This window comes from Oncorhynchus mykiss, chromosome 1 (genome assembly GCF_013265735.2).
Source record: "Oncorhynchus mykiss isolate Arlee chromosome 1, USDA_OmykA_1.1, whole genome shotgun sequence".
NCBI classification, from domain to species: Eukaryota; Metazoa; Chordata; class Actinopteri; order Salmoniformes; family Salmonidae; genus Oncorhynchus; species Oncorhynchus mykiss.
This window is the reverse complement of record NC_048565.1, coordinates 71,248,102-71,269,268: the sequence shown is the minus strand read 5'-3', so window position 1 is coordinate 71,269,268 and position 21,167 is coordinate 71,248,102. Positions and strand designations below refer to the sequence as shown.

The window sequence follows — 21,167 nt, the reverse complement described above, 5'->3', positions numbered from 1 at the left end:
CCTTTTATAGATGCCAATTTTTCTGCAAATCCTTACCATTTAATGTACATGGGTATAATGATAGTGTCTTCAGAAAGTATTCATATCCCTGGACTTTTTCCACATTTTGTGTTACAGCCTGAATTGAAAATTGTTTAAACTGAGATTTTTGTTACTGGCCTACACACAATATCAAAGTGGAATTTTGTATTTAGACATTTTTACAAATTAATTAAATATGAAATATGAAAATTTTTCTTCTACTTTGACATTAAGAGTATTTTGTGTCAATAATTTTTTTAAATAAAATGGATTGAATTATATTTTAATCTCACTTTGGAACAACAAAATGTGGGAAAAGTGGTGTGAATACTTTGAAGGGACTGTTAACTACCGGTAATTATAATTTCTCAGTTAAGATAATTCATTTCTTTATTCAAAAAGTATCCACCCACACATTTGAACCCTAGTTTAGGTTGTCATATCGGTGTTCTGTTCCCCACAGAGTTCTCTGGGTCATGTTCACACTCAGTTCCTGCTGCTTCTAGAGTCTCTGGCTGAGTTTTGGGCGGTTCTAGATGAGATCGATGAAAAGACCTGGGTTCTAGAGCCAGAGAAACCCAGCAGAGCCGACACCATGAGGAGGATTGCCATCGGTAACGCACACACAGACATCAGACATGCAAACTCACCAACTAGAGACCTCTATAGGCCATAATTAACCCTCATGCACACTGAACTAAACAACAGACCACTACTGCTACTACCTATCACTTTTATCTTTGTGTTGTGGTCAGCTATTCCTCGTCTCCAATCACTGATTAACTATGTCTGCAGCAAATAACGTGTCCATAAAAGTGGAGGTTGACACACAACACCCAAAGATGTTGCCAGAGTGCTGCCTGCTTGGAGCGGAGCATGGTAGGTGAAAGACTATACTTATGGTTGTTCCTTTTTTTAAATGTTTTTTTAATCGATAATGTATATGAAATGTGTACCCTATATTAAATGACGGCACACTGCCATGTTTAAATTTATTTTATGCATCCTCCTGTTTATTAACTGATCTGACTCAATTTGATAAGCACATGTAGTATTGAGGAAACCTGGCTTCCACCTACCCTTATTCTATCATATCTGTGATCACAGACAAAGGAAAGCTGTATTAAAAAGGAAAGCTGATGAATGTGTACTACCCAACAAAGTTTTTTACAACATAATCATGCTTTTGATTTGGTACGAGTAGGAGCGGACCAACCAAGGTCGAGTTTGTTCTATTTAAGTCCTAACAATTGTTGCCAATTGTTTCTTTAAATCCAAGGTCATGCTTGGCCAACAGTGCCACACAGAACTCATTGTTGGTTGCCTAGCAATGCTATTAAACACACACTGCTGTCGCCAAGACTGAGGCAGGCAGCGACCCTCAAATAGATGGGGTCACGCAGAAATATTGCTTTTTGCATTTAAGAATAACAAACAACAGAATGCAATGATGGCTGTACACAAAGACGAGGCTCATGGGGTGGAACGGACTAGAGCAGAGCGTTTATGTGGAAGTTATTGGAATATTTCCTCTTTGCCTGACTCTCTGTCATCAAATATGAAGAGCTGTTTGTAAGAGCCTGTGTGCTGCATCCAGGAAAACACTTGACATCACCCCAAATTAGATGTGGGGCGATGTTTTCTGAAATGCATTGAAATGCACAAAAACGACTGTTAAATCCCCCTGCAAGTGTTGTGTATCTCTAAACCTCTCTTTTTACAATGTCCATTTGGAATTCACAACTTGTGTGGGTTATTTTCCCCTGCAGTGGTAACACCTTTGAGGAACAAGCTGAATGCCAACATGCATTTATGGTAAGTTAGGTAGTCAGTCATTTGGATACAGTCTACTTTTTGGTATTATATGTTCCATACAATGTGATTCTAAATTAACAGTCTTCTATGCCATTTCAACGTGATAGCATTGGTCAACATTTCCTAGCTGGGAGAGAAAGACATATTGGTCATAATTGCAAACTTCTCTTCCCTCCGTCTCGCCCTCATTTGCATGTGTTTAATTAGTGTGTGAAGGAGCTGTTTTGTGTCTTTCAGGAACCCGGACTGCAGCATCTTGCAAAACCTCCGGGATGTTTTGGAGATAGAATTCCCATCACCTGCCACCCACGAAAAATCTGTACGTTGCATTTCCCTGTTTCAAACACCAAGCCCTCACAATTACCTCTGCCGAGGAATCGTGTGTATAGAAATATATTTTTATTTCTGGTCTTTTTTGTTTGCTGGAGGTGGGTGTGCATCCCCTTTAATTGGGTTGTTTACAGATAAGATCATTAGAATAACAAAGATGGCAGAATCCTCGGCACTATCGAGATCGCTTTAATCACACCCCCATTTATCTCTTTGCCGCCGGATGGGTTGAAAGGGCGCCGTGTTTATCCACTGTCGCCACGGTGATTAATGCCTCAGCATCATTAACATTCCGAAGAGCAAAGTTTACTTTACCAGATGTTGAAATTGTACCTGCCATCCTCTTTTTAATGGATCGCTTGGAGAGAAAAAGGGCTTCTCGTTACATGAAAAGAAATATGCAAACAGAGAGAGGGAAGGGGGACACTGGTAGAGAGGGGATAGACAGGAGGAGAGCTACTAAGAATGTCTCCTGTAGAGTTTCAGTGCGGAGTGTGGGATCTGTTACGCCTACCGTCTGGAGTCGGCCATTCCTGATCAGGTGTGCAACGACCCTCGCTGCGGCCAACCCTTCCACCAGGCCTGTCTGTACGAGGTAAGGGACACGAACACAACTATCCTACCCAATCAGTAGGCATGTCTGTTTTACAAAACACTACACACTATCCAGGATAAGACATGCATGAATTTAAAATAATTTGTTATAAATTCATACAAAAATAGTTTTTTTTTTTTTAAACGTCAAATTCATTTCAAGTGTTTGGCTTCTTTGCATTTCTCTAATCTTGCCACTACAGGCACAAGGAATTGGTCAACTTCAATTTGACTAGTTCCTGTTAGTTAGTTTGACTAGTTTTAGTTTGACTAGTTCCTGTTCGGTTTCTCTCCAGTGGTTGCGTGGACTACCTTCCAGTCGCCAGAGCTTCAACATAGTGTTTGGAGAGTGTCCCTACTGCAGCAAGGTATTTCAAGCCGCCATATGGCATTAAGACTCACTTTACAGTTGATGTCCTTCTTAAAAAGGTCATATAAACATACCTTATATAGTCTTCATATAATGTGTCATTCATAAAGTTTAAAAAAGGGTAATATAGAGCGCTGTTCATGCACAATAATAAGTACATTGAATATAGCAGATCACATTTAGTAGTGTGGAGGTACCATGTCCTTGGTTAGTATATTATACAACAGTCACGCATAAATCACACTGGGGATTTTCTATAGTCTTACAGAGGTACAGTTGCAAATCAAAATAGTTTTTTTTTTAGTAATTGATACAGCGAGCCTGTTTTGACAATGTAGTCCATGTTAAATTACATTTTTACTTTTGTTGTTTACAGCCCATCACAGTGAAGATGTCCACCCAGAAACCCTGAGAGCTGACTGAAGCCTGGGCATAGAGCTATAAGGTTTAACATGAGCCTCAGCAAATCCATAATACATCTCATCTAATGTATATCGTCTCACTCACGTCATGACACTATAGCAAACTGGAGTAAGAGTTGGGGATGATGCAAACCTAAAATAGGCAACAACAAAAAAAGCTCAAAGAGCTGCAGGGAAAGGGCACCAAGTCATCATTCAGGACTGTCAGTCAGAGTGAATAGAAAGGCCAGGGACAGGAATAAGACCACCAAGGCACTACAGTACAGTGTGACATTACAGCCACTCTTCTGTTTGGGAGAAGGCTCTGCTCTCTGGCCATGGTCTTTGTGGCTGTATTCCTCCCACTCACCATAGTCATATATGTGGATGGGACTTTCCCAGTGGTCAGATTCTGGGGGATTGTGCTTATTACTCTTACCCCCACACCGGTGGTCATGGTTGAAGATTTCTGAACCATCCTCTTTGTACAGATGTTTTTCCCAGTGTGTCTGACTGTGGTCCTCCCACTGGTCATCATGTGTTTGACCCAATTTGCTTATTGTAGGGGTTGTACTTTCTCTGGGTTGGAACAGTCTATGGTTGACTTGTGGTCTTGAGGTCACAGCAACACCGTCATCAGCAACTATTTTCCTGACGCAACGTTTGGTTTGTGTTGATGTTTTCTGTTAGGGGATAATTCACACATTTGCTTGGGTTTCTTCCATTGACCTGAACTTTTGTAACAGCCGTTAATGTGAAATTACAACAAAGGCAATTAAAAAAAATATATAATCACAATTTAAAAAAGTGATTTATTTTGGGTTTGAACTTGCTCTGATAAAACGTATTTCATTATCAGTTGGGCGTCAATGTAAAGTAGCTGGTCATTTTGTCCATTCTTGTAAAACCAGTTTGACAACATTCTAGTAGAATCCTGTCAATATTGCAGGACTTAGTGCCTTGGCCTCACCGCCTGTTCTGGCTGGGGCTTGGATTTGGGTGGTCCTCTGATGTATTGAGACGGCACAGGTCTGGGTCTCTCCATCTCCTCTTCCTCACTCTCGTCATCCTCCACATATACAGACTTTGGTTTGGACGACCCTCTAGCTCGTCCTGCTTTCTGTGGGGAAAAGATACAAGAAGACCGGATTGAGCTAGCATGCACTAGTTTATGACAACATACTCCTGGACATTTCCTGCTTGTGAATTCACTAGCACCTTACCCCATGTTCTGACTGGGGGTTGGATACTGGTGGTCCCCTAATGTAGCGAGATGGTCCAGGCTTGGGTCTCCCCTCTTCAATCTCCATCTTTTCTTCATCACTGTCATCCTCCACATATATAGGCTTTGGTTTGGAGGCCCCTCTAGTTGCAGGTTTAGCCCTGCCCGCTTTCTGTGGGGAAAGGACACCGGAATAATTATTTCATGTGACGCAAACGCACAACTGAATGAAAACATACTTTTACTCCTGTTGTCAACACTTCAGAATAAAAGGGCATTTCTCCATGTGTGTCCACTACTGTACATTCCAATACATTTATTTTTGGGTCATATTGTTCTAAAACCAGTTGCAAACAGCTCAGTAGTAAAGTTTAGTGAATCCCGTTTATAGCCAACACCTTTACGCCCTTGGGTGGTACAGGTTTGGGCCTTGCTTCATCCAACTCCATCTTCTCATCCTCTTCATCACTCTCCTCATCCACCACAACTACGGGCTTTAGTTTGGATGAGCCTCTACCTCGGCCTGCTTTCTGTGGGGAAAGGATACAGGAAGAGAGGGTGAGGGGCTTAGTAAGAGGCTAGCATGCAACTGTTTCTGATAGTAGAAACTTGCTTGATTCTCCATTGACCAGGAGAAGGCCACCTACTGTGTTGAAGACGAAGCATTGTTCACTGAATTATTCATTTGTCTTTGGATGATGAAGATAAATAATAATATGGGAGTCCGTACAGGACAAATGATGGGACAACGACTAACTACCTATTGGATATCATGAAATCGGGGAGGAAAAAGGAGTAAATAACAATAGAGTAGGACAGACACTGAAAGCAGCCTTTTACATGACCCCTATTAATTCGACTGACATTTACTCACTTTCCAAACCTCCAAAAATTGACTTCTATTTGACTACAGATCCAACTGCCCAGCAGTTCAGCATGGAAATTAGAGAAAATTAGAACAATTATGGCTGCTGATCCTCTGCCCCTGTAAAGTGTGTGTAAAGTGTGTGTCATCAATCGCCTCAAATTGGGCTGTTTTGGCCATCTGCGGGTCAAGTTAGTCACCATTGGAGGCTCAAGTGATTCCGGTAAATTCCAGAAAATCACCACCTCTCCGCTCCAGAGCCTCTTGAGGGGGACGAGGTTTGCCTCCGTGGGGGTCAGGGGCAAGTTGACCCCCTTTACTGCGGTCAAGATCCCCGCCAGGCATTTAGAGAAGAAAATGTGATTCACCTCTACACCGCTATGCAAAGAGCCAGAGAGATGACATATTTGGTACAGTCCAATTGAAATGCACATATTTGATGAGAAATACTTTCTGGAGTGTATGTGTGTTGTAAATAAAGACCTGGATTTGTGGCTGAGGCTATCAGTGTGTGTAGATCTCCCACACTGCACTGGGGCTCCCGACAGACCCACACACAGACACCTCACCTCTCCCAGAGGGTTATAAATCAGAGTATAAACAATGAACATGAAGTGAGTAGCCATCTGGTCTCCATTACTCTCCCCTGACCTGCACTTTACCCTATCCAGCTATATTAGATACTGAACAAAAATATCAACAACATGTTGGTCCCATGTTTCATGAGCTGAAATGAAATGTTCCACACACACACACACGACTTATTTCTCAAATTGTTTACATTCCGGTTAGTGAGGCTCTCATTTGCCAAGACAATCCATCCTGACCGGTGTGGCATATCAAGAAGCTCATTAAAACAGCATGACACACAGAATTATGACATCCCTTCAAATTAGTGGATGCAACTATTTGAGCCACACCCATTGCTGACAGCTGTATAATTTATTTTTAATTTTTAAATCGAGCAAAGTGGCAACGTCTAGGAACAACAATGGCTCAGCTGTGAAGTGGTAGGCCACACAAGCCAACAGAACGGGACCACTGAGTGCTGAAGCACGTATCACGTAAGAATCGGCTGCAACACTCACTACCGAGTTCCAAACCACCTCTGGAAGCAACGTCAGCACAAGACCTGTTTGTCGGGAGCTTCATGAAATGGGTCTCCATGGCCAAGCATCCACACACAAGCCTGAGATCACCATGCGCAATGCCAAGTGTCGGCTAGAGTGGTGTAAATTGGATTCTGGAGTAGTGGAAACGCATTCTCTGGAGTGATGAATCACGTTTCACCATCTGGCAGTCCGACGGACGAATCTGGGATTGGCAGATGCCAGGAGAACGCTACCTGCCCGAATGCAGTGGCAACTGTAAAGTTTGGTGGATGAGCAATAATAGTCTGGGGCTGTTTTTCAAGGTTTGGGTTCCAGTGAGGAGAAATCTTAATGCTACAGCATACAATGACATTCTAGACAATTCTGTGCTCCCAACATTGTGGCAACAGTTTGGAGAAGGCCCTTGTTCCTGTTTCTGCATGAAAATGTCCCCATGCACAAAGCGAGGTCCATACAGAAAAAGTTTGTTGAGATTGGTGTGGAAGAACTTGACTGGCCTCCAGAGCCCTGACCTCAACCCCATCGAACACCTTCAGGATGAATTGGAACGCTGACTGTGAGCCAGACCTAATTGCCCAACATCAGTGCCCGACCTACTAATGCTCGTGGCTGAATGGAAGCAAGTCCCCGCAGAAATGTTCCTTCATCTAGTGGAAAGCTTTCCCAGAAGAGCCTGTTTAGCCTACATTTGTGAGTAGATCTGGATGTGTGCGATTGATTAATTGACGGATTGATTAATAGGTGTACATTAGGGGTCCCCAATAGGCAGTTTTCTGAGCAAGGTAATCTCTCAGCTACTCTCACCTTGCCCCTGTCTGGCCAATCAGACCCTCTGGTGGAGGAACCCCCTGACATTGCTCCTCGTGGCACAGACAGGTCCAGCCTTCCCTGGCCTCCGCTCACCCTCGGTCCCGCCTCAGACAGCAGCTCTCTCAGCCTCTGGTAGTCCGGACGTTCCTCATACTCCAGAGCTTTGACACTGAGCAGGAAACTGGCCAACTCATCTGGGAGAGGAAGAGGGACAAAAGAGAGAGAATGCGCAATAGTCCCACTCCGACGTATCTGTGATGTTTTAACACTGGCTATGTGCCGTGTGGTCTGCGTGTTTCAGTACACAGAAACCGTCACCCCTTACTGCAACTAACATGTCCAGCTACCTAGTGTACCCACACACACTGTGGTTGAGTGTGTATCACACTCATATACAATAGGGTTGATGCATGTCCTGGGCCTTATCTGTGGCGACCAGCCCGGCCCTGCCTCTGGAGGAGGTGCAGAGAATCATCCCAGTCAGTCACCACCATACATCACATAGCCATAACCTCACAGAGACGTGACCTCTGTTTACAGTACCAGAGATAACAACAATGGAGTCTAAGACATCTCTCTGGGATGGATAATGGAGTTGTGGGAACATATTTCAAAAAACCCTCTTAAAAATGTTTCATTCCCTTCTGGGACAAAGTGGTGTCTCTGGAGTCTGACTACTGGACAAGTACTGACTGGTACGGAGGCTCTCTCACTCACCTGTGCAAGCTCCACCCACCGACAGCTCCTGCACCGAACCAGGTAGATTACCTATGAGTCTGGAAAGAGAAACAGGCATGAAATAGAGGGGGAGAGAGAAACAAGGGTTTAACTTAAAGACAGACATACTGTAAGGACAAAGTTTTGAAGGGTCTGTCCTATATCCGAGAGATATACTTTGTCAATTAGTGTGGACACAGGTTCGAACATCTCATTCTAAAATCATGGGCATTAACATGGAGTTGGTCCCCCCTTTGCTGCTATAACAGCCTCCATTCTTCTGGGAAGGCTTTTCACTAGATGTTGGAACATTGCTGTGGGGACTTGCTTCCATTCAGCCACAAGAGCATTAGTGAGGTCGGGCACAGATGTTGGCCAGTCAAGTTCTTCCACACCGATCTCGACAAACCATTTCTGTATGGACCTTGCTTTGTGCACAGGGGCATTGTCATGCTGAAACAGAAAATGTCCTTCCCCAAACTGTTGCCACAAAGTTGGAAACCCAGAATCGTCGAGAATGTCATTGTTTGCTGTAGTGTTAAGATTTCCCTTCACTGGAACTAAGGGGCTTAGCCCAAACCTTGAAAAACAGCCCCAGATCATTATTCCTCCAGTTGGCACTATGCATTTGGGCAGGTAACATTCTCCTGGCATCTGCCAAACCCAGATACGTCCGCCAGACGGCGAAGGGTGATTCATCAGTCCAGAGAATGCGTTTCCACTGCTCCAGAGTCCAATGGGGGCGAGCTTTACACCACTCAGGCCGACACTTAGCATTACGCATGGTCATCTTAGGCTTAGGCCGTGAAAACCCATTTCACGAAGCTCCCGATGAACAGTTCTTGTGCTGACGTTGCTTCCAGAGGCAGTTTGAAACTCGGTAGTGAGTGTTGCAACCGGGGACATAATTTTTACGTGCTATGCGCTTCAGCACTCGGCGGTCCCGTTCTGTGAGCTTGTGTGACATACCACTTCACGGCTGAGCCGTTGTTGCTCCTAGACATTTCTACTTCACAAGAACTGCACTTACAGTTGACCAGGGCAGACATTTTACGAACTGACTTGTTATAAAAAAAGGTGGCATCCTATGACGGTGCCACGTTGAAAGTCACTGAGCTCTTCAGTAAGGCCATTCTGTTTGTCTATGGAGATTGCATGGCGGTGTGCTCGATTTTGATACTCTATATACACACAAGTATGTGGACAGGTGTATAACAAAGCTCAGGAAATATATATTTTGACACATTTAACCCCTTATTTGACACAAAACTACCTCCATATTTTATTTTTAACTGGTACCGGGTTACCTTCAGACAAGTCACGTGACAAACACCACTGTAGCTCGGCCACCGACATATGTGGGTGTGGTGACTTGAAACGCGGTCCATGCAAAAAACAACATCCCTCTAGCTTAAAACGGACGTATTTTGAGGGGGATTTAACACTAAGGATCAATAGGAAGATGGAGAGGGATCCAGAGAGAGGGTGGTCTTTACCTGGTCTTGGCCTCTTGGACCTGTATAGGGTTCTTGAGCACAGAGTCCCAGGGCAGCGCCCCACACAGCCAGTGGAGCAGACAGAAGCCCAACACCTCCAGGTCTCCACGTCTCGATGGAGCTACACAGAGACAGAAGATGATCAGAACCTGGTTTGGGAGGATAGAAACAGCTTTGTTTGAGGGGCTGTGTTTAGAGGGAAAACAGTATGCAAAGAGGGTAAAGAGGATGACAATTATGGAGGGAGTGTTAGTCTTTCAGCTTTTCCTGTGCTCTGCAGACAGACAGGGCTTTGAGGGGAGGGCCGACATTTTATGTCAGTTTTCATTCTTCTTTGGCCTGTTCCAGGAAACTGGATCCTTGTGGCCTCTGACATGATTCAGACGCCCGCTGCACAGCCTAAACACACACACACACACTCGATTGCTCAAACACCCCCTCTCTAAGGCAGTAAAACACACATATCTACGCCCAAATCAATACCACAGGTTACAGAAGTCGACAGGGTGCTGTGCACTGGGGAGATATCTAAATACTAAATACTGATGATGGCTAGACATTAACCTCTAGACTTGCCTTGTTGTAAACAATGCCTTCCATCTAGTTTTAATACAAGGAAGTGAACAAACCCTGCACTGAGAAAGTGTCTTTATGAAAAACTGTGGGGAGTTCATCAATACGTCTGGATTGAGTGCATGTGAGGGGTCGAGCCCGAGGAGTTTTAGCAGCTCAATACTGTAACGGCCGTGCATCTCCGGAGAAATTACCCATCGACTGACTAGCTTCGTCAGAAGGAGAAATCTCGAGCCAGATCCATGGCTAGCATTGATCCCAGACAGTGTTCCCAATTAAATAGGCTGCTGCCACAGTGGCTGCCAGGCAGCGGCACCCAACAGGACAGCACTACTGGCTAGCCTAGAGACGGACAACAGGGGTTGGTTGGTTGTAGTTAGATGTGGGTTGCCACTGCGTCTGCCTCTGTTGTTGCCTTCAACATTTTTGTGATTAAGCCGCTTGTTTAAGTAATTTACTGAATCAATTATCTCAAGTGGAAGGTGTAAAGTACTTAAGTGTATAGGTCAGCATTACAGTATATTTGTTGCTGCCACTTCTAATTAAGCCATTGTTGTAAACAATTATATAAAGCCTCATTGATACTGAGAGGCAGATAAGAGGGAATAAAAGATGAAAAACACAAGTGACACCAGCACTCAAAAACTACGCCAACTCCCACAGCCACAAAATAGATTAACAATTAAAAAGATCAACAACTACGTTAAGCACCAGTGGCGTGCTTTGACCATATTGTCCCTGTTAACAATAGCTTTTCCTTTGCTGTTTGGTCGTGTATTTATGAATCTTTCCCTAATGAGAAGGCAGCACACACACATACAGCGCTCTCTAACGCACCCACACATTCATGCATATGCTTGCGTGTACGCACACGCATTCATGCACGCGCACACACGCTCATGCGTGCGTAGGCACACGGGTTTCTCCCTCCTATTGATATTCAGATTCACTCTTAACCCGCTCTTTCGGAATATCCGTGTTCCAAAGCATCCTGCTCCAATAGGTGATAATTAGCTCAGAGTTCAGTGATGCATCACTCTGTTCTATCTCCACCCGTGTCATGGCAACATCTACCCAGCGAGGGTGATGATATAGGTAAGATGGGAGTGTGGGATCTTGAGCAAAAAGTAGTCTTATAGCTCGTCAATCTGCATGCATCTCGATTTCCATTTGACCCAAAGGAACTTACAACGTGGAGGTCAAGTAAGACCAGCCATCATATTTAGCCACCTGGAATATAATTCTGGTTTGTTTATCAACTGTAGACAAAAAGGGAAACGTTACCTGATTGACTCATTCCAATAGTAGAGTACTGTAGGCCTAACAGAAGTTATTACATCAAAGGACTGATGATTATAAGCATAAACACATACCAGACAGTTTACCAAAAAAAATGGATCGCTCCTAGACAGTGAGTCACGTGGCCGTGGCTTGCTATATAAAGCACGCACAGGCATTGAGGCATTCAGTTACTGTTGGGTTGAATGTTAGAGTGGGCAAAACGAGTGACCCAAGCAACTGAGCGTGTTACGATCTTTGGTGCCAGGTGTGCCAGATCAAGTATCTCAGATAAAGCCGGCCTCCTGGGCTTTTCACGCGAGACAGTGTCTATGGTTTACAGAGACTGGTACGACAAACACCCATTCATTAAATACAGTGCCTTGCAAAAGTATTCGGCCCCCTTGAACTTTGCGACCTTTTGCCACATTTCAGGCTTCAAACATAAAGATATAAAACTGTATTTTTTTGTGAAGAATCAACAACAAGTGGGATACAATCATGAAGTGGAACGACATTTATTGGATATTTAAAACTTTTTTAACAAATCAAAAACTGAAAAATTGGGCGTGCAAAATTATTCAGCCCCCTTAAGTTAATACTTTGTAGCGCCACCTTTTGCTGCGATTACAGCTGTAAGTCGCTTGGGGTATGTCTCTATCAGTTTTGCACATCGAGAGACTGAATTTTTTTTCCCATTCCTCCTTGCAAAACAGCTCGAGCTCAGTGAGGTTGGATGGAGAGCATTTGTGAACAGCAGTTTTCAGTTCTTTCCACAGATTCTCGATTTGATTCAGGTCTGGACTTTGACTTGGCCATTCTAACACCTGGATATGTTTATTTTTGAACCATTCCATTGTAGATTTTGCTTTATGCTTTGGATCATTGTCTTGTTGGAAGACAAATCTCCGTCCCAGTCTCAGGTCTTTTGCAGACTCCATCAGGTTTTCTTCCAGAATGGTCCTGTATTTGGCTCCATCCATCTTTCCATCAACTTTAACCATCTTCCCTGTCCCTGCTGAAGAAAAGCAGGCCCAAACCATGATGCTGCCACCACCATGTTTGACAGTGGGGATGGTGTGTTTAGCTGTGTTGCTTTTACGCCAAACATAACGTTTTGCATTGTTGCCAAAAAGTTCAATTTTGGTTTCATCTGACCAGAGCACCTTCTTCCACATGTTTGGTGTGTCTCCCAGGTGGCTTGTGGCAAACTTTAAACGACACTTTTTATGGATCTCTTTAAGAAATGGCTTTCTTCTTGCCACTCTTCCATAAAGGCCAGATTTGTGCAATATACGACTGATTGTTGTCCTATGGACAGAGTCTCCCACCTCAGCTGTAGATCTCTGCAGTTCATCCAGAGTGATCATGGGCCTCTTGGCTGCATCTCTGATCAGTCTTCTCCTTGTATGAGCTGAAAGTTTAGAGGGACGGCCAGGTCTTGGTAGATTTGCAGTGGTCTGATACTCCTTCCATTTCAATATTATCGCTTGCACAGTGCTCCTTGGGATGTTTAAAGCTTGGGAAATCTTTTTGTATCCAAATCCGGCTTTAAACTTCTTCACAACAGTATCTCGGACCTGCCTGGTGTGTTCCTTGTTCTTCATGATGCTCTCTGCGCTTTTAACGGACCTCTGAGACTATCACAGTGCAGGTGCATTTATACGGAGACTTGATTACACACAGGTGGATTGTACTTATCATCATTAGTCATTTAGGTCAACATTGGATCATTCAGAGATCCTCACTGAACTTCTGGAGACAGTTTGCTGCACTGAAAGTAAAGGGGCTGAATAATTTTGCACGCCCAATTTTTCAGTTTTTGATTTGTTAAAAAAGTTTTAAATATCCAATAAATGTCGTTCCACTTCATGATTGTGTCCCACTTGTTGTTGATTCTTCACAAAAAAATACAGTTTTATATCTTTATGTTTGAAGCCTGAAATGTGGCAAAAGGTCGCAAAGTGCAAGGGAGCCGAATACTTTCGCAAGGCACTGTATATTGGTCACATTCACATATTTAGCATTTGTTATTGCGGGTGTAGCAAAATGCTTGTGTTTCTAGCTCCAACAGTGCAGTAGCATCTAACAATTAACAACAATACACAAATCTAAAAAGAATGGAATTAAGAAAAATATAAATATTAAGACGATCAATGTCGGAGTCGCATTGACTAAATACAGTAGAATACAGTATACACATATGATATGAATAAAGCAGTATGTAAACATTAAAGTGACTAGTGTTCCATTATTAAAGTGGCCAGTGATTTCACATTTATGTATATAGGGCAGCAGCCTTTAAGGGGCAGGGTTATGTAGCCGGGTGGTAGCTGGCTATTTAACAGTCTGACGGCCTTGAGGGAGGCAGTGTGCCCCCGGTGATGTGTTGGGCAGACCATACCACCCTCTGGAGAGTTCTGCGGTTGCGGGCTGTGCAGTTGCCGTACACTGTCTGTGTAGGTGGACCATTTCAGCATCTGTGATGTGTACCAGGCGGTGATACAGCCCGGCAGGATGTTGCATCTCCCCCACACTGTCTGTGTAGGTGGAACATTTCAGTGTCAGTGATGTGTAGGCCGAGGAACTTGAAGCTTTCCACCTTCTCCACTACTGTCCCGTCACTGTGGATGGGCGTGCTCCCTCTGCAGTTTCCTGAAATCCACCATCAGCTCCTTTGTTTTGTTTACGTTGAAGGAGAGGTTATTTTCCTGGCACCACTCCGCCAGGGCCCTCACCTCCTCCCTGTAGGCTGTCTCGTCATTGTTGGTAATCAGGCCAACGACTGTTGTGTTGTCTGAAAACTTTGTGATTGAGTTGGAGGTGTGCGTGGCCACACAGTCATGGGTGAACAGGGAGTACAGGAGGGGGCTGAGCATGCATCCTTGTGGGGCCCCAGTGTTGAGGATCAGCTAAGTGGAGGTGTTGTTTCCTACTTTTACCACCTGGGGGGCGGCCCGTCAGGAAGTCCAGGACCCAATTGCACAGGGCGGGGTTCAGACCCAGGGCCTCAAGCTTAATGATGAGATTGGAGGGTACTACGGTGTTGAATGCTGAGCTGTAGTCAATGAACAGCATTCTTACATAGGTATTCCTCTTGTCCAGATGGGATAGGGCAGTGTGCAGGCAATTCCATCATCTGTGGACCTATTGGGGCAGTAAGCGAATTGAAGTGGATCTAGGGTGACAGGTAAGGTGGAGGTGATATGATCCTTGACTCGTCTCTCAAAGCACTTCATGATGACAGAAGTGAGTGCTATGGGGTGAGTCATTTAGTTCAGATACCTTTGCTTTCTTGGGTACTGGAACGGTAGTGGACATCTTGAAGCAAGTGGGGACAGCAGACTGGGATAGAGAGAGATTGAATATGTCTGTAAACACTCCAGCCAGCTGGTCTGCGCATGCTCTGAGGATGTGGGAATAACTACACTGTATTTGACCATATTCCTAGTCACCTTGCCATGGTTAAATGTGGTGGTTCGCGCTTTCAGTTGAGCGAATGCTGCCATCTATCCACGGTTTCTGTTTTGGGTAGGTTTAAGTCATGGTAGGAAAAAGATCTCCTACACACTTCCTGATGAACTAGGTTACCGAAGGGAGGGCCTTATAGGTATTTCGAAAAGGTGAATAGCAGTGATCTAGTGTTTCCCTAAGCGAGTACTACAGTCAATGTGTTGATAGAACTTTGGTAGCATTTGCCTCAAATTTGCTTTGTTAAAATCCCCAGCTACAATAAATGCGCCTCAGAATATGTGGTTACCAGTTTGCATAAAGTCCAGTGTAGTTTGAGGGCTGTGACTATAACCAAAGGTAATTCTCTTGGGAGGTAATACGGTCAGCATTTGATTGTATTCTAGGTCGGGTGAACAAAAGGACTTAAGTTTCTATATATTATCACAATCACACCATGAAGCACACACCCACACCTTTCTTCTTTCCGGAGAGTTCTTTATTCCTGTCTGCGCCATGAACTGAGAACCGAGCTGGTTGTATGGACAGGGACAGCATATCCCGAGAGTGCCATGATTCTGTGAAACAGAGTATGTTACAGTCCCTGATGTCTTTCTGGAAGGAGATCCTCACCCTGAGCTCGTCTACTTTATTGTCCAAAGACTGAACATTCTAAAGTAAAATACTCGGAAGCGGTGGATTGACTACAAGTCCACTCCAAATACCTCTTCTCTGCCAGCGCTGACATGGAGCAGCCTCTGGGATAAGTTTAATTGCCCAGGGGGTACGAACAAAGGATTCAATTCGGGAAAGTCATATTCCTGGTTGTATTGCTGGTGAGATACCGCCACTCTGATATCCAAAAGTTATTTCCGGCTGTATGTAATAACACAAAAACATTCTGGGCTAATAATGTAAGAAATAACACCCCAAAAACAAAATACTGCAAAGAAGCAGAGCGGCCATGTCTGTTGGCATCATTACATTGACAGTCCAGTGGGCAAAAACAGCTAGTTGATGAAAGGTTGAAGGAGAACGGCAATCGTGCAAGTTAACAGGCAGGCCAAACAGACAAATAACGGCACAGCACAACAGCGGTGAGCAGAATGGCATCTCGGAACACACAACTCGTTGATTCTTGTCACGGATGGGCTATTGCAGCAAATGACCACACTGGATTCCACTCCAATCAGCTAAGAAGCAGCTCCAGTGGGCACGCAAATCACCAACACTGGACAATTGAGGAATGGAAAAACATTGCCTGGAACAGGAAGTTCAGTTTACTTGAGTGACCAGCACAGTCCCCAGACCTCAACCCAATAGAACATCTTAGGGATGGAACTTGCTGTACCACCATCCAATCTGCAGCAATTGCAATTGAATAATTCAGGCTGTTCTGGAGGCAAAATGGGGGGGGGGGGGGGGGGGGGGGGGGCAACCCGATACTAGATGTGTGTATGTAATAAACTGGCCAGTGAGTCTATTTTTTCATCTTATACCTACTTTAGTTTGTAGAAGATTCATGACCCCTGGGCTATAGAAGCAAAGGAATGATTCACCTATACAAGAGCTTCTACTGTTAAGCGAAGACCAAAAAGTTGGAATGAGGACCATATGCAACAACATACAGTATATGTGACATGAGAACAAATTGCACTAGATGACAGTGTGTGTGTACTTCTATGTAGGTCTGTAAAAGAACAGACCGGTGTTTAAACCAGTCCTGTGATTTAAATGTCATTCCTATCCAACCTCTTGTTAAATTAAATTCACAGCCATAGATCAACGACTCGGAACATGTTGAAGCATGTTCCGCCTGCCACATTTTAGCTTGTATGCAACTGAATTACATGGGCCCAACATACACCTCTTGATTCAGAGAACCGAACATAAAAACACAAGCTCAGCATGTTAACCCCCACCACCCTCTTCACTCTAAAAAAGATTCAAATTGACGGGTTTGCCTTTATCAATAACGCTGACTAAGCATCTTGTCTGTTTTCCTTCATATGGACAGCATTGATTGAAACAGTTGCATGGCGATTAGGGAGTCTTCGCCACACTCGTTCAGCATATCGAACTCGGCACCGTCCTCCGCTCTTAGCAAACAGAGGTTATCAGTGGCCAGTCCCGCTCTAACCAAACATCAAAGCCTTAATTAATGGGGGATGAATACACGATGCAGGTTATGACTTTAGCTAATTAGGGGATTTTTTTAATGGAGTCTGTGTCGGGGAATACGAGGCCGAGAGAATCAATGTCCAATAAAAAAGGACCATGTACGCAATTTGCCAGCTAATGTGTTCCCTACTGAGGGCGGTTTTATAGCAAGGAACGAAGGGGGGGGTTCACTTTATGCATTGATAAACAAGTACACTGCCAACTGAAAGATACAGTAACGCAGTTAGTATACATCCATACGAGATCATTGACCACACAGTCAAGACAAGTGAGCTATTGTCCACCAATTCTTGTATGTTTACCCAGAAACCTTGCCCTTTCACTACACAATAGTTGTTGCCACCTGAAACTATGAGTGTTCATATCAATGAAATCCCACTTTACCGACTCCATTGTGGGCATCTATGCTGGTGTACTCTATGGTTCCGTTGTGTCCCTTTTTTGGGTTCTTTTTGTACTCTTTGTGTACGCCGTCTGGGCTGTACCTGTAGGACAGGCCGTAGTCAGCCAGGTACACCTGCAGTACAGGGAATAAACAGACAGTATGTGTAGATAACAGTCAGCCCACCTACAAGTAAAAAGCTTAACATATACATTGCTCAATGTTAATATAGCTAGTAACGGTCTTCTACGTATGTTTTATACACAGTACAAGAAATGCCTTGAATACGCATGCCTACTGTTCTGAGACAGTGCTAGCGCTTACCTTGTCAGGGTCTGTGTGACCAAGCATCAGGTTGGCAGCCTTTATGTCTGCGTGGACATACTCGTTGTCATGGATATACTCAAGCACATCCAGCTGTAGGAAGACAAAGAGAAGGTGAAAACTTTACATTCCATCTTGGAAGAGGATGTTTTATTAATATTATTTTATTGTGTTTTTTATGTTTACTTTAGTTTATTTAGTAAATATTTTCTTAACTCGTATTTTCTTAAACCTCATTGTTGGCTTGTAAGTAAGCATTTCACTGTATTCGGCGCATGTGACGAATACAATTTGATTTGAACAGAGGGAGGGACTCACCAGGACACGTCCTAGCTGTAGTACTGTGTGCTTCTTCAGCTTGCCACCGTTTCTCTCACACACCTTCTGCAGGTCACTGCCCAGGCGGTCCATCACCATGAACCTGTACCTGAATTGTAAATAAGAATTTGTTCTTAAATCGAGTCACCTGGATAAAAACTGTACATGGTACAGGGCAAATGTCAAGGATAAGAGGTAAAATCATCTCTGACACACTTCCCAACCACAAAGCAAGGGATTATTAATGCCTTCACCATGACCATCATGACCATCACTACACCAGTCAGTGTAGTGGCTCCAGTAGTACCTGGTTCCGTTGTGTTCTGCCAGTCCTGATCCCCAGTATGCAGGGATCCCCAGAAAATCCAGCGTCTTGCTCCTCATCCACCTCTGCACTGAATCAACAGCAGAACAGAATTACAAGGGCCAAAAATGGTATCTCACATACTATATTTAGGGAAAGGGAGATACCTAATCAGTTGTCCAACTGGAATGTATTCAACTGAAACCTGTCTTCCACATTTAACCCAACCCCTCTGAATCAGAGGTGTGTCTTCAGCACCCTGCCCCGCTCAGGGACAGAACAACCAGTTTCTACGTTGTCAGCTCGGGGATTCGATCCAGCAACCTTCCGGTTACTGGCCCAACGCTCTAACCACTAGGCTACCTTTTCACAACGTATTTTCACCAGTGCAACGATTGCACCTATTGTTTTTCTATAGAAATAATGGACACAATAAGAGTGCAAAAACAGATATTTGCTCTTTAGCATTTTTGTTTTATGAATTACTTGTTGCTCTCAGTATTTACCTTCATGCCATTTTGTTTCATTCCCTCTGAAAGGTAGCAGGTGCACAACTGGTGCTGAGCAAATATGGCCAAGTGCCCAAGATACGATCCTAGAGGACCTAAGCCTTTGGTCTTAAAAGTGGTGCAACAAATTAGGACGTGATGTGGTTTTAATGACTGTGGATTCAGGTTGGACTGTGAACTGTTCACAAAAACACATATGACCACTTAAAAACAGAGGAAATAATCATGCACTTCTAAATCACAGACACAGAAATGCACAAAGTGAACAGGAAGCCTGTCTTGGAGTGCTGGCTGGCTCTCCACCAGACTGGCAGGTGGTCAGGGGCCCAGCAGAGGAGCAGGCATCATTATGTGGGATTGGGTCCCTCTCTATGAATTAAGAGCTCAAACAAGCAGGGAAGGGGCTAACTGCCACTGAGGTGCATGTTTGCTTTGGCTTATTAATTACACCAGGCAGCAGTCTTGGGCACTTCATCAGCCAAGTACACTCCCGCTGCACTGGGCCTGGCCACTCAAATAAGATGTAGCCTAAAATAGGTTTGGTTGTAACCACACAGTATGTAGCCTATATTGGACATAGGCTATGAACTCTTGGTCATATTTCTGCTACATCATGATGTTGACTGATTGAATTTGTTGATACTCACTGTTCTCAGGTTTAGCTGCCCTCTGATAGAACTTGAGCTCAGAAAACAGAGGACCATTCTCATGGTACTCCTGCAGACAATGAAATAAGAGGGTGAAATATGAGGAAATGTGGAAATAGAAATGCTGAGAACTGTTGCATGTGACTGCCGTACAATTATAGGTTTATTTATTAGCATATTAACACAGCAGTTCCTTATTATACCTTCCCATATCCACGAAAAACCCAGTAAGCAGAGAGCAAGCGAGAGAGAAAGAAAGTGAAAGAGAGTTTCACAGCAGATTATTGTGGTTAAGTCAAACTGTCGATCACATCTGGAGTTCTCTGAACAAATGGCAAAGCGTATACAGTGATAGAAATGCCCTGACTCACAACACAGCCATCCCCGTACTCACCACTTTAATCACAAAATGAGAGTCCTCCCCAACAGGCATTTCCATGTCCTGCGAAGCTGAAGGAAAAAATGGGAGAGAGAGAAAGGTAGGAGATGGGAAAAAAGGGAGGGAGGGAGATATGGTGTGTGAGAGAGAAAAAGAGGGGAGAGGAAAAAAACAGAAAAAAAACAGGGACACAGATAAATAAACCGTGATAAACATGACAGTAATTTGGCATCAATCAGATGCACTCCAGTTTTTATGCTCCGTTGGTAATGCTTTACACCCAAATCTGTGATTCCTGGTAAAATAAATTGGGATGCGTGTGTTTATTTGAGAATCTGTGATACCTTGACGGATTGACATACTCGTCTGGTTACTTACCTAGGTAGATCAATCCAAAACCTCCTTGGCCAATAATTCTGCCCAGTTTCCATTGCTTCTTCTCAGTGTCGATCAGTGTAAACCCGTCTGGTAGGGGTGCAGGCAATGCTCGTTTCCTAGGAGGGGCCATGGGGCTAGCCAGCAATATGAACCTATTTGGGCGTAAAAGAGAGTCAAGTTAGTTGGCTGGCAATAGTAACTTATGGTACAGACAGACTATTGACATGTGGTCAACAGATGCAACTACAGCCACCCAACTAGCTTGCAAAGTAGAGAAATGCTATATAGTCCCGTAATAAATCCAGAAACAAAACTGAAAGTCAGTTAAATCTGGAAACTGGCCAGCATATTAGCTAGCTAACGTTACCTAGATAGCTACAGCAAGCTAACAGACTATATCGAATAAACTAGTTAGCTCTCCCTACATATAACTAATTTAGCTAGCTAGCAAAACAATATATTCAACGTGTTCTTAGCAAGATACCTAACTAGAAATCTACTATAAAAATGAAACATCTGGCGACACATTACCATTAGAGTTTGGATAATTTTCCGTGAAATGTCTCAAAGATCTAGGAAGCGATAGATCTGGATATTCAACCGCCAATTAATGCTATCTAGAGGCGGAACGATGACACAGCATGTGCCGTACAGGTTCACACTGCTGTCAGTCACCTTTAAAACGTCTGAC

At 43.9% G+C, this 21,167-nt stretch overlaps 2 protein-coding genes across 5 annotated transcripts in view; one reads left to right on the top strand and one right to left on the bottom strand.

Annotated features, from left to right (window-relative positions):
- fancl (FA complementation group L) overlaps positions 1-4,306 on the top strand; it is a 17,826-nt gene extending 13,520 nt beyond the window's left edge. For all 3 annotated transcript variants that reach the window (XM_036984523.1, XM_021610766.2, XM_021610759.2), the window contains 7 exons: positions 485-635; positions 817-900; positions 1,791-1,836; positions 2,074-2,155; positions 2,645-2,761; positions 3,057-3,128; positions 3,507-4,306. In XM_036984523.1, coding sequence (XP_036840418.1) covers positions 485-635; positions 817-900; positions 1,791-1,836; positions 2,074-2,155; positions 2,645-2,761; positions 3,057-3,128; positions 3,507-3,542 — 588 coding nt within the window. In that variant the 3' untranslated portion in view covers positions 3,543-4,306. The remainder of the gene's footprint in view (positions 1-484; positions 636-816; positions 901-1,790; positions 1,837-2,073; positions 2,156-2,644; positions 2,762-3,056; positions 3,129-3,506) is intronic.
- On the bottom strand, positions 3,239-21,167 carry vrk2 (VRK serine/threonine kinase 2). Of its 2 annotated transcripts, XM_021610750.2 has the most exons (15): positions 21,008-21,167; positions 20,477-20,628; positions 20,114-20,169; positions 19,720-19,789; positions 18,567-18,654; positions 18,260-18,368; positions 17,942-18,034; positions 17,620-17,752; positions 9,754-9,874; positions 8,258-8,316; positions 7,535-7,734; positions 5,152-5,283; positions 4,755-4,925; positions 4,502-4,651; positions 3,239-4,214 (listed from the first exon to the last, which is right to left on the bottom strand). In XM_021610750.2, exons 2-15 carry the CDS (start codon positions 20,604-20,606, stop codon positions 3,744-3,746), a joined length of 1,983 nt encoding a protein of 660 aa, XP_021466425.2. In that variant the 5' UTR covers positions 20,607-20,628; positions 21,008-21,167; the 3' UTR covers positions 3,239-3,743. The 2 variants fall into 2 exon arrangements, with proteins under 2 accessions (XP_021466425.2, XP_036840410.1); XM_036984515.1 differs by having other exon boundaries at positions 3,239-4,651; positions 21,008-21,031.